This window comes from Caretta caretta, chromosome 10 (genome assembly GCF_965140235.1).
Source record: "Caretta caretta isolate rCarCar2 chromosome 10, rCarCar1.hap1, whole genome shotgun sequence".
NCBI lineage: Eukaryota > Metazoa > Chordata > Testudines > Cheloniidae > Caretta > Caretta caretta.
The window spans coordinates 51,738,564-51,752,566 of NC_134215.1; the positions used below are offsets into that span (position 1 = coordinate 51,738,564).

The window sequence follows — 14,003 nt, forward strand, 5'->3', positions numbered from 1 at the left end:
AAGCTGCTCCAAGCACCAGGGCAGTAGGTTGAGTAGGAGGTTGGTGTCCTCTTATAAAGAGAGGCACAAGAAGGTATTGAGTCAAGACAACCAAGTCCCTCATGCAGTCCAGGTGTTTGACTGTGATGGCAGCACATCTATGGAAACAGGGAATCCATGTCTACCTCAACCTGGATGACTGACTTATCAGAGGCAAGTCTTGGAAGAAGACCAAAACAGACCTAGATTGTATCCTTTCCCTGTTCTTTCTCTTGGTACCCCTGCTGAACTATGAGAAATGTTCCTTCGTACCACCACAGGCGAGAGAGTTTGTAGGAGCTCTTCTTGACTTCAGAGAAGCAAAAGCATACCTGACAGAGGACAGATTCTGGGCCTTTCAGTCAGTCGTGCATTACCTATGGACAAGACAGATGACCATGCATGCATATGTATATAAGGCTCCTAGCCAATATGTGCATGTGCAAATATGTGCTGTCACTTGCCAGATTCCACTTGGGGCTGCTAAAATAGCTAAGGACCATCTACTCCCCACCCAGGCATTATACAAACAAATGAATCACACTTCTGCCCCTATTCATGTGGGACCTCAAAAGATGACGGTTGAACTTGAAAAAGGGGATGCTCTTTTCAGTCTTCTTCCCAGCAACAAAGCTGGTCACAGATGCCTTAGGGACAAATTGAGGCACCTACCTGAACCATCTTCAGATGCAAGGCATATGGTCTCATAATCATATAAAGCTCCATATGAACCTCTTGGAACTAAGAGCCATCCAGCTAGCCTGCACTGCTTTCCTACTTGTTCTTTGGAACTCTATTCTGCAGATCTTGATGGACAACACTTCAGCTATGCACTGTGTAAACAAACGAGGTGCTCAATTATCCATTTATCTGTAAGCAGTTGAGTTATGGGAGTAGTGCCATCAGCACAGAAGGAGGCTGCTAGCTCTACACCTTCCAGTAGTCAGCAATGACCTGGTTCACTTACTGAGCAGAAACATAGTAACTAGACATGAGTGGTCACAGCAGAAATCCATCTAGGCCCAATATTCTGCCAGTGGGGAACCCCCTCCATAGATCTGTTTGCCATCGCAGAAAATGCCATGTGCAGTGACTTCTGCTCCAGAGGCAGAGTGAGCCCAAGCTCCCTTCCAGATGTCTTTTTTTTTTTCTTCGATAGTCTCGAGGACTCCTATATGCCTTCCCACGTATTTCCCTGATTCCCATGATAATATCCAGCATCAGATAGGACAAATTTACAATCATTAAGATAGCTGCCTACTGGCCAAGTCAGCTTTGGCTATTGCATTTCCTGCAGATGTCCAGACTGCCACCCATGCACCTTCTCACCTATCTGGACATTATATCATAGAACCAGGGTCAAATACTGCACTGAAATCCATAGGCTTTACACATGGTGGCCTGGATGTTGGCTGCATGAACAGGACCGAAAGAGACTGCTTCTCACAGGTTCAGGAGATTTCTTTTACTAAGCTGGCAACCTTCTGCCAGGTAAATTTACTCCTCAAAGTGGAAAAGATTTCTGTGTGGGCAGCCCAAAACAATACGAATGCAGTAGAGGCCTCAATGCCAAAGGTTCTGGACTAGATGCTGCTCCTGAAGCAGGCAGGACTAGCATTCAGCTGCTTTAGGAAATGTTTACACTGTAGCTGGGAGGTTTTATTCCCAGCACAGGCGGACAAACTCACGTGAGCTCAGGGTGAGCTAGCTTGTTAAAAATGGTAGTGTGGATGTTGTGGCCTCTGATTGCTGCTTGGGCCAGCTGCTCGAGCTAGGACCCACGGGGTTGTGTGGACCTGGTGTTTAGTGGGCTTTGACTTGGGTGGTAGCCCGACCTGCTGCCAGTGTTGCAGTGTCCACATTGCTGTATTTACCATGCTATCTTGAGCTAAGCTAGCACAAGTCTGTCTACCCATGTGGGAATCACACCTGCCAGCTGCATTCTAGACATACCCTCAAAGTCCACCTGGCAGTAATATTGGTGTGCTGCGTTCCAAAACGATCACATTCAGTCTTCTGACAAACTGTGGGGTTGAGATTCCTCAAGGGCCTTCTTCAGATCTGCCCTCCAGCTAGAGACCTGACTCTCGGCTGGGACCTCCACGTCTTCTAACACATCATGGAGCCTCCTTTCAGAACATTACCAGATGCTCGATATACCATCTTACCATCAAGATGGTCTTTCTCATCAGTGTGGAGAGTCTGTAAGCTCCTGGCTCTTACGTCTGTATCCATCTTCCAAAGGCAAAAGATGTGATGAAATAACACCCTAAGTTCTTCCCTAAAGTGGTTTCAGAATTACATCAGAATCAGTCTGTTGTCTCATTAGTTTTCTTCCTGAAGCCACACTCTTTGCCAGGAGAAAAGAAGCCTAGTTATCTGGATATTTCCAGGGCCTTGCTCTGTTACTCCAACAGTACAAATCATTTCAGGCTCTCTCCCTCTTTGTGGTCATATCAGGCACATCAAAGGCCAAGCTATCTCATCCCACAGAATCTTGAAATGACTCACATGGCATATTTCCACCTGCTGTCAACTGGCTGGCAAGCTTCTCCCTCGAAACATCAAGGCTCACTCCACCATGGCACAGGCAACATCTTCAGCCTACTTCAGAAATGTGCCAATCTCTTAAATCTGTAAGGCAGCCATGTGGAGCAACACACTGGCTCTTGTTAACATTAGGCACTTGACATGTCTGCAGGTTCCAAGTTTGAAGAGCAGTACTTCAGTCTCTGACTGACGCAGCTGAAATTGCTTACTCCCACCACCCAGAGAGGATACTGCTCTCCAGTCACATTTAGTGGGATCCACAGACACATACTTGAAGAACAGTTACTTACCTTACACTAACTGTTCAAAGCGATTTCAGTGTGGATTTCATGACCCATCCTGTGTATCTGCTTTCTGGAGTCCTCTAGCAAAGACTTTGGATTGCAAGGGAAGTGAGGTAGGTAGTGGCTGTCCCTCCCTTTATCACTTAGCACAAGGAGACACATGCATGGCCCCAACAGACACTGATTGCCAAAAAGTCCAGCCTTGTGTGCATGAGGTGCACATGGACCTATAGTGGGATCCACACTGGCTACAACATCTTGAAGAACTGGTTACGTAGGGCAATTAACTATTGTTTTTTCTCCTCATTGTGGCTCAAGGGAATTGATTATTGTGACTTGTTTAAGGTCTTGGATTTGTTAATTTTGTTTTGTAGGGAAGAATATTGTTGATTTAGGGGATTGATAATGGAGCTTTAGGACTCTTACTTACCAGTTTGAATGATGAGTTAGTGCACAGAGATGTTAATCTTCTGTTTGGGAAGGAAAAAGAGCAAATGGAACCATGCTGTACCATAGGAAGTATTTTTTGTTCCTTTTGGTTATACTGTGTTCCTTTTATTTGAAGAGAAACATTTAATCACGTAGCCCCATTTTGGGGATGAGCAAGCTCTTGAGTGGGTTACATCTCTTTAGAAATAGTGTATTTCAGATAGTTTTGTTAAATAGTGAGTTACTGAACTGAACTGTCTTTCCCTGCCCAATTCCTCTTTCCCAATAGCTTAACGCTCACTACTTCCCATGGTCAAATTTAATGTGTGAACGTTGCTCCCAATCATCATCAGCAACATAGTTAGTGAGTGGTGCAAGAGTTGCTAAAAAATGTGTTTGCCCTTCTTGGTGGTTCTGTAGGTGGGTGTGGAAGGAAAGCTTTGCTTTTTCACCTACATGAACCTCAAGTTCTTGTTAGATCCAAAAATGCAAGCAGGGACTGAGTGGCTAATTCTCCATTCCCCGTTTCTTCAGATGCTCCACTTGAGCAGTAGCATGACAAGGCCCCTTCTTCAGCTCTAGGATCCTTTGGAGCTCTTATACCCACCCATTACTACTCAGATTCTAGAAAGCCACCATCAGCTTCCACCCCAACAAGGTAGAAATCCCTCCAGAAATCTTCTCTAAAATGCTTTTGGCTATTGGAGATGGAGACGAGCGATTAGCATCTTCCCTGGACCTCCCTCAGCCTTCTCTTCTCCTCTCTTCTGTCTGTTATTGATTCATCATCTTCAGTCTTGCCAGACCAGAGAGAACCCCCAACACTGATGTAGCTCAGTAGGCAGCACCCTGTCTGCATTCTTTGTTCTTATCCCTCTGATCTTTTCCCCAGTTCCTTTAGGGCAGGAAAGAGTGAGTGTTAATGCATCTAAATGGTCGTTTGGGCAAGAAAACACCAGATTCTGCATATACATTTCTAGTAAATGCACACGTAGTAAATGCACACACATTTAGACATGCAATCACACGTACATTTTTGTGGGCAAACAAAACCAAGAGTCGCTGTCTCAATCTGTTATGAGTTGGTATGTTGCACAAATGTCTGTCATGAGGTGGTATATTACACAGATGTTCTTTAAGTACAGTGTAGTGCTTGCCTCTTAAATTTCTAGTAACTTGAATGATAACCAACAGGACACAATAGTGCAGATATCTTACATCTAAAATATCTACTGTTGTAGTAATTTAAATATTTTTCTGTACCTGTAGTAGTGAGTGTAGTTCTGAATTTTTGAATTAAATGATTGTGACTCTTAAGTATGAATATTAATATATATAAGCATATAGATATAAATGCAACAGAAGAGGAAACACAAAATCAAAAATTGTGATGCAGAGAACTTACAAGGTTTGTGCTGCCTAGATGATATACCCTAATGAATATTGTTACCAAGAAAATGCTTTCTTCAGAGTTTGCTTGTTGATGTTTTTCATGCATGGATGAAATGCAGATAGATCAATTAAATTTGAGCCAGGGTAATATGAAGAAAGAGATTTTATGAATGTTGTCTTTTGTATCAAATGTCTCCTTTTGTCTTCTGATTCTTATGTGGTAGTGTATTTACTCCTTTTTGGCCAGTTGAGCCCCAGAAAAAAGAAGAGCTTCAAGCAAGTACATGATGGCATGTTTATTTTTTTTTCCTCTATAGCTTCCCTACATATTTTATGTTTTATAAAGTATGTATTGCAGCTGTGCCACATTCATTTTGACAACTCCATTATTAAAAGCTAGCTTATAAGGACAAGTAAACGTTCAGTCATTTTTCATGTAAGTTTCAAGATTATTGCTCTGTGGATTTTTTTTTAAGTGTAACTGTATTTACATGGTCTGAAATGCTCTATAAGAAATCCTTAGTGTAACTGTGTAGGTTCTCAGAATGTCATCACTATCTCCCAGCTAAGCTAATACAGAGTGAAATATTTCATTGTTTGAATTTTTACTTTAAACATTTTTCTCAGAACATGTGATTGATTTTTTTTTTGGTTCATTCTTGTTTTATATATGCTAACTTTTGAAAAAATTGTTTTGTTCCAAACTTATCCTATTTTAATATTACATTCATTTAAAAAAATCTGGCTGTATTCATCTGGAATCCTTCTTCATATTCATTAATTTCATTTTGCTTCTCAGAGTCCTTGATTTTTCTCATCCTCTTACACGCTTCTTTTTTTTTCAATAATGGCAGTTAAATTTTTTAATTGGTTTTGAAATTTTTCCCTCTGTATCAACGTTTTTATGTTGTGGTTCAGTAATATCAACTGTTTTCTTCAAAAAAAAAAATTCTATTAACGAAATTTAAAATTCACTTAATGTTTTGTCAGACCTTGATGATAGGGTAGCATAGTTTTAATAAACTGTTTTTTTCCACTGCTTTTTCTCTACCAACCTTTTGATGTTTGAAGCCATGGGATGAGAGTCTGTGCTGTGCTTTTAAAGGTTCAATGCAGAACTCAGTTTGGTGTGAAGGGGAACTAAGATGCCTTTAAGCCAGCTTTGTGCCTTCCTGATCCTGGGTTGCAGTAGGAGGTTGGAGAGGCCTTTAGTGTAACTTAGGCAGCCCAGGGGAGGCCTCTCAACCTTAGAGTAGGCTACTCTGTGGGCCATAGCAGTGTCCGGAATTTCTACAGTGCTGTGTGTTTGCCTCCAGCATGCCTTCTCTTCTTGGGCTTGCAAGGGAGGGCTCAAAAGGCAGTCTCATGGTTGTTTTCATCAGTGCTTGTGCCCACAGCATCCTTCCTTGGTCAGGATCAGGGATTTTAGGGTCCATTTACACCACTCTGGCCCTTTTGTTTGTTGTAAAGGGGCTGGAGCAGAAGTGTGGATCTCACTTGTGGTTTCCACATATAACTGAGACTAATACTCATGCTAATTGTGGTCACTTTTAGATGCTCTGATAATCTAAATAAGTTGTGGCTAAGCCATATTATGTACCACATTTGGAAAAGGAAATATTTAAAACCTAAGATGTAGTTGTGGTCAGTTGTGAAAGTAAAAATTTGGATTGTTTTGAAAAGATTGAATTTTCTGATTTAGAATTTGTATAACTGAGTTTTAAACCCCATCCCCTGCAAATAGTGTTTTAAAACAGAAATGCTGGTGTAGTTTTGTCACAGTTGTGTGAATGCACAATTGACTTAATTTAGCAATAAGGATATGACTCTTTAAATTATGTTTGTGGTTTCAGGCTCACAAGAGACATTAATACTGAATGATGCCAAGGTAGCTTACTTAGTATAAACTAAACTCCTCAGACTATTTAAAATAAGTGTATCAAATAAAATCTAAGTTAGTACCATTTTCTGGGTATCTCTTTGTCTGTCTCCATTCATTGTCTGTCTGTATAGATTGTAAGCTCCTTGAAGTAGGAGCTGTTTTTTGTTTATATCTTGTATTGCACCAAGCACACTAGTGACGCTTAGCAAAAAAAAATAAAATAAAATACTGATTACCAAAGCTAAAGTTATAGGGTGAAATGCCTGAGCAACTGTGACTTCATTTACTTAGTGGAGTTGTACCCACTTTTGCCAGAGGGGCATTTCACCCATAATCTTATAAACTTCATCTGCAATGGAAAATGACCCACTGCTGATGAGTACCAGGAACTTCTGCAAGACATGGTTTAAGTACAGATGTAGACCAGGACCAGGCAGCACTTCATTGATCATGGTGTGGTTTGAAACTAAACCATGTTCCACACTGATTCAGCTTTTTGGGGGCACTTGTCTTCATTGGGTAGATATCCTAGAGTAGATGTAGTCACATACAGTTATTACAGGAAATATCAAGAAGTATTTCAAAGAGAATTTCATGAAATCAAAATTATAGTTTGTAGACATAACATATATGTAATTATTTTATTGCATTTAAAATACACCACCCACTGACACATAATCATGACAAAGTAAATGTTCTGTATAAGAGTGAAGTATTTTTGTTGGTTTACTTCACTCATGAATTTGGTAAATATTTCATCCAAAACAGGCTATAAACCACTATGTCGTTTTGCCTATAGAAAAGATATAATAGCTTGAGTAAAATAAAATCTTGTTTTACAATCAGATCTTATAAGAAATACCTTAGTGTACAATTTCTTTCGTTGCAGATCTTTTCTTCACCACTGTTTGCCATTTAGCTGCATAGCATTTTTATTCAGTGTTCTAGCTTTAAGCTAAATGGTTTGAGTGGCTTTGCCTTTTCTTTTTTTCCTGCGGCAGGTGTTGCTATACTGCTTAAAGGATATGTAGTAATAGAAATGTGGCCTTCCCTTTAGTTTATTTTACTGCTATCCTTTAACTGAGGTGTTTTGCTCTAATTTCTTAATGCATGGTATAATTAAACATAAATGCCCATTTCCCACCTATTTGAACAGCAACAGCTCAGTCTTCACCTACTGTCAAAATGCAATGTTCTATTGAATTGGAATTTATGAAATTTTATATTTTATATTTAGGAGCAATGCACAGTCAAGTGGAACCTCTAAGTGACTCATGGGCTCGACTAAAACACAGCAGAGATTGGTTGTACAGCTCCTCTTACTCATTTGTTGAATCTGATTTTGATCTTTCAAAATCCCTTGGAGTTCATACTTTGATTGAAAATGTTGTCAGTTTCGTAAGTGGAGATGTAGGAAACTCACCAGGTTTTAAGGAGCCAGAGGAAAGTATGTCTACTAGCCCCCAGGCTTCAGTTATTGCAATGGAACAGCAGCAGCTGAGGGCTGAGGTAAGTTATAGTTACTATATAGTTATTATTTTTATATTCCTTGTGTACTAAACTTTAGATGGATCTTAACTTCAGAATGAATCAATATGATGGGGCTGACTCTTAAACTTCTACTGGAAAATGTTTTGAACCACAAAGCATATTTTATTCATATTTTCTCCCTTCTTTGTTACAAACTTTAACTGAAGCTGCTGCTTGTTTCAGTATTCTTTAAATATATAGTAGGCTGAACTTTAAGAGCATTCTTTTCACTTAACATGTTTGAAAGAAGAAAAAGAAGTACTTTCTGGAATTCATAAAAACTATGTAAGATGCTGTTCTGTAAACTTGAAATATTTCAGACTTGAAGAAAATTATCTCAGGTGTGGTAAATTTATCAGTGTTGAAAACAGACAAGTTAGGATATTTAAAAGTTTCAGTGGAAGCTTGAAAACGCTAAATCTTTGACTTTCTTAAAACTCTGAAACCTTTAAAATGTAGCTGTCACTATACTGCTCCTGGAGCCTAAAGTTCTTAAGCATCATGTTTGGCTTGTGGAGCTTAGATTAGAAACATTTTAGCTGTGATCCAGGGATCAGGAGGCATCAGGGTCAACAGCTCAGAATTTTTCTTACAAAACCAACAAAAAATATACCTACCTCAGGAAATTTAAATGTAAAAACCACAAGAGTTTTATCCCCATGATATATAATGCAAACAAAACCCTTCCATGATTTAATGGCCATATTACTCACAGTTGACTACCTGCTATTTTATTTATGATTTACAGGTAATCTCGTTATCAATTCTTAAGGTATTTCAGTTATTAAATACTTCAATTAACAGTCCTTGTTATATAAAATCTAAGTGAAGTAAATCAGTTTTTTTCATTTTCTTTTTTTTTCTTTTAAGCTTCGTTTGGAAGCACTTCATCAGATCCTAGTATTGCTGTCAGGGATGGAGGAGAAAGGTAGTGCCCCATTAATGGGAAGCCGTCAAGGGCCAGCATTTCAGTCTTCCTCACTACTTACTTCTGTTAGACTACAGTTTCTAGCTGGATGCTTTGGTTTGGGCACTGTTGGCCATGCAGGAGCCAAAGGGGAGAGTGTCCGATTGCATCACTATCAGGTATGAAATGTACTTACATAGCTTGAAAAAATAGGTTCTTGACCAAATTTTTTCGTTCAATAAAGCTGTTTTAATATACAGACACTTGTGATTCAGAAAGTTTTAATTTGAAGATGTTAATGACTCTTATTTTAGTCTGTATCAAAGACGGTAGGAGAACAAACTAGAATTATGTTCACTTTAGGATATTCACTGTATATTTTATATCTTGAACAATGTTTATTTGGAGCCCCAAACTCTTCCCTATGTAGAAACCATTTTTAAGGAGGACCGTGTTTTGATACAGTTTAAAACAATGACAAACATTAAGAGCACTCCTGCGAATGTTCTTATCTGATTGTCTCCTGCACCAAATACTAGAGGAAATCCAAACTTGGCCACAGTGTTCTGTGGCATGTCTGTATAGCTTTCCCCCCCTCCAGATTCTCTGTTTCCTGTGGTGCAAGCAGAAGGGTGGTTCAGCATTGCCACCTTATTCCTTGCAATCCCAGCTTTCAAAATTGATTTTGTTGCAGCAGCAAACAGGATTTCTTCCTTGTGCTCCCATCCTCACATTCTCCGCTATTCTTTAGGGGGCTAACATTTCCAGTGCTTTGATCTCTGAATTGGACCATTCATCAGGCTGTGTTAGAGGGCTTATTCCTTCACCCACTTACTTCCCTGGTCCTTCTCACATGAACAGAGAGCAACAATACCCGAAGTCCAAAGGTGCAAACAATTCGATGTTTATTGGTGTGAACTTCCAGCAAGCATGATTCCAGTTTCCTTCCTTAGTATCCTCCTTCCCAGCTCTGACACCACAGAGCCTTACACCTGTGTCCCTGTTCCCATTCCTACCCTTAGCCAAACATGATTCCAACTTCCTTACTCCCATTCCCATCTCCCCCTTTAGCAAAACATGATTCCAATTTTCTTACCCCCATTCCCTGTTCCCATCTCACAACCCACATGCCCACCCCCACCCACACCCAGTCACTTCCTCATTGACTACAGATTATATAGTAAAACTTGAGTTCTGCTTAGCTATACCTTAACCAATCATTTTCCTGAAATTTAACTAACCAATCCTAACATATTGTAACGTGATTATGTAACCAATTATATCCCACCACCTTAATTAGTTTACACCCAGCAAAATTTAATTATACAGCAGACAGGAACAATCACAGAACCAGACAGAGATTATACAGACAAACAATAGCAAAGTGGGAACTACAATGACAAGACAACGCAGAAGAGAGGATTTCACATCCCAGCTATTGATAAGTGAGTTCTTGCCAGACAGGATGCTGTCAAACTAAGTTTCCTTTTACATTTTCTAGGCACTTCCCTTTCTCTGGAGGTGATAGGAATACAGTCCTGTCCTGATAGTGCCTAACAGCCCAATAGCACCTTATTTCAATGTGACTAGTTTGGAATGTGAGGATGTGACTGTTTGCTTCCCAGCTTATGGCTGCCTCTGCTGCTTAGCCAAAGGCCTGAGCCTAAGCACAGGGCCACAAACTGTCACAGTAAGAGAAGGCCCTTACACTGGCAGACAGTGGTTTTGATTCTTTCTTTTATACCTCTGGAACTAGCCAAGTGATAAGAATACACCTAAATTCTTAAAGTACAGGCCTTTGCAGACAGGCCTGAATATCTATATCCTAACAGGCTGCTCTGTTTGTTCCCCCTTCTCAAGTCATAGTAAAGCAGTCTGAAGCAAGCCAAAGGGAAAGAGATGCTCTTTCTGTGAGGAGACCCTCACAGGAACCACAGAAAGGGAGCGCTGCCATGATCACTCCCAGTTCAGTCTCTTGCTGTTCCAGGGGAAGGCGCTCAAAGTTTGGACAGCTTGTGGAGGGCTCTGCATTCCCCCCCACATCATGCCCCTCCTCATACACACCAGCTGAGACTCTTCTTGAGATACATCCGCAAGGGTGGGTGAGTCTTTAGGTTTTGGGACTCAGCAAACCCAGTCATCATCACTGATCAAAGATCTTCAGGGGTAAGCCTAAAAATGATCCCAAATCTCCCAGGTCAATCCACCACTAAAGAGGAAAACTCTAGAGCAGTATTTCAGTTTAAGTGGATAATTAAGTCACTTTGGTAAGGAATCTAGAATGATAGCATCACTGCACTCTTCTCCTTCCCAAGAGAAAGTTCTGGAATCTCTTAGGAATATCCGGTTTCAGAGTAGCAGCCGTGTTAGTCTGTATCTGCAAAAAGAACAGGAGTACTTGTGGCACCTTAGAGACTAACATTTATTAGAGCATAAGCTTTCGTGGGCTACAGCCCACTTCATTGGATGCATAGAATGGAACATGTAATAAGATATATACATACAGAGAAGGTGGAAGCTGCCGTACAATTAATTAGCCTGTGTGTGTGAGTGATATATATATATATCTTCTTACTATATGTTCCATTCTATGCATCCGATGAAGTGGGCTGTAGCCCACGAAAGCTTATGCTCTAATAAATTTGTTAGTCTCTACGGTTCCACAAGTACTCCTGTTCTTTTTAGGAATATCCCTGTACGCTTCCCCTCTAGATTATATTTTGTACGGTGAAGACTGCTCCAGTGCTGTTGATCACAAGAGATAAGACAGCATGGATATTGTGGAGACTCAAGCTTCTGCACATCCCCTTACCAACTGCAAGAGATGCCCAAAACATCAAACCATTTTGGCAGAGGTTTTCTTCGGGCAATAGAGCTCTCTCCCTCCAGGTGAAAGATCAAACAAACCTAACCTTTCACTGAAATACATGTAGCCCAGTCCTTGAATTTGGGAGAAAATGCTGTTGTCTTCAAATAACAAAAGTGAAATTAATCTGTTTTAAACTGCATCAGTGAGAAAAGCCTATTGAGGAAGTTGTAGTTTCCACATACTCAAATTAAACAAGAGGCTGTGTCATACAATTAGAGTGGTCAGTGAAACTCAGTTTAATACTACCAGACCTCCTTCTTGCTTGTGTATGTATTACAATAATAATAATTTGCACTTACATATCATTCTGTATCTGAGGATGTTAAAAGCACTTTGTAAACTTTAATGACTCATTTTTGTAAGATAGGGGAAGTATTACCGTTGTTTTACAGGTATGGAAACTGAGGCAAACAGTATTACTGCTGTTTTACAGGTGAGGAAAATGAGGTAGAACTCCAGGTCTCCAGAGCCCTAGTTCTCTGTTTTAATCACTAGTCTATGCTTTCTGTTCCAATAGTTGAAAAATTAAAATGTGTACGATTATTACAGTACTTATTTGTTTGACTCAGGATGGTATCAGAGCAGCCAAGAGAAATATTCAGATTGAAATCCAAGTGGCTGTGCACAAGATTTACCAGCAATTATCTGCTACGTTGGAGAGAGCTCTGCAAGCAAATAAGCACCACATAGGTAAGTGGAGAACAAGTTTGAGAACATACGAATCATGTGAGGGGGTCACAATGGAACACCAAAAGGACCTGTACGTTATATACAGTGGGATTACAAAAGATGAATAAAAATAAAAAATCACCTTACTGCTCATGCTGAATTTGTTGAGGGCATAACTAGTGGGCTTTCATTCTGGCACGTTCCTCAAGCATTACATTTTTGTTGTTAAAGACCTAGCTATTGTTTCTGAGTTATTTAAGTACTTTGATTCAAAAGCATTTTTTATTTTTATTTTAGAAGCACAACAGCGCCTCCTGTTGGTAACTGTCTTTGCTCTAAGTGTACACTATCAGCCTGTTGATGTCTCCTTGGCCATTTCCACTGGTCTACTCAATGTACTATCACAGTTGTGTGGCACAGACACAATGCTTGGACAGCCACTGCAATTGTTGCCCAGAACTGGTATTTCTCAACTCAGCACTGCTTTGAAAGTGGCTAGTACAAGGTTACTTCAAATCCTTGCCATTACCACAGGGTAAGAATTCAAGACTTTTTTTCCAAGATGATAATTCACCGGTAGCTCTTTGAACAGTGCCTTTTTAAAAATAACAAAAAATGTTTTCAGAAGAATGTCTATTTGATGGAAGAACAGTGTTCAGAAGCACACTAGCTTAAAAAAAAGAGGAAGATTTGACAAAAATGTTAAACAGGTATTAATCAAATCAATGTGTACCCTTCCGATAAAATAGTATAACTAGCTGCTATGTAAGGATTTGAGTTTGGGTTCAGTATCCTGTGCCTACAAGGGTTGTAAGCTTGATCTTCCTGTATCCTCATTTTTCCCTGCTTGGTCTTGTCATGGATCCCATCACTCCAGCTGATGAAGCTTTATGTAGCTCTCTTTGGAGGTCATTTGTGCTATTCTGATGCATAATTCCCTCCATTGTTGTTAGCAAGAGGGAGACTCCATGCTTCTTCACAGGGTCTAACAGATTTCCTTGAGTGCTGCTAACATTTGCTGCTGGTCACGGGAACAAGGGACCAGCCTTATTCTTACTGAATTAGTTTAAGTGCATAACTAATAAAGAAAAAAAAGATAGGGGAGAAAATAAGGGTTTCTGATTTTGATCAAGAGTATTAATATTCAGTATGTATCACTTCTATTTAAATGTTTATAAAGTGTAAACACTCAGCTGCTGTCCGTCATTAAGAAGTGCTGTTGTGGGGCTGTGGTGGTGATGTGATTTTATGCACTAAAGGGTTGATCCAGCACCCACTGAAGTCAATGGAAAGGCTCCCACTGTGTTTAGTGGTTTTACGATTGAACTGTAATCACCTTAATTTCTTAAAACTGGGGTTCAGATCCTAGTTTGTCATAAATGAAAATGAGTTGGCTGGTCTCATCTAATCCTCATTTGCCACACCGTGAAACGTTAAGTAATTTAACATCACTAACAGTTTTTGCTAAAATGA

General features: G+C 39.9%; 1 protein-coding gene across 7 annotated transcripts in view; it reads left to right on the forward strand.

Annotated features, from left to right (window-relative positions):
• Positions 1-14,003, forward strand: part of HERC1 (HECT and RLD domain containing E3 ubiquitin protein ligase family member 1) — a 215,851-nt gene that overhangs the window by 105,233 nt on the left and 96,615 nt on the right. For all 7 annotated transcript variants that reach the window (XM_048867260.2, XM_048867261.2, XM_048867267.2 and 4 more), the window contains exons 26-29: positions 7,793-8,064; positions 8,956-9,171; positions 12,431-12,551; positions 12,828-13,065. In XM_048867260.2, the coding sequence (XP_048723217.1) occupies positions 7,793-8,064; positions 8,956-9,171; positions 12,431-12,551; positions 12,828-13,065 (847 nt within the window). The remainder of the gene's footprint in view (positions 1-7,792; positions 8,065-8,955; positions 9,172-12,430; positions 12,552-12,827; positions 13,066-14,003) is intronic.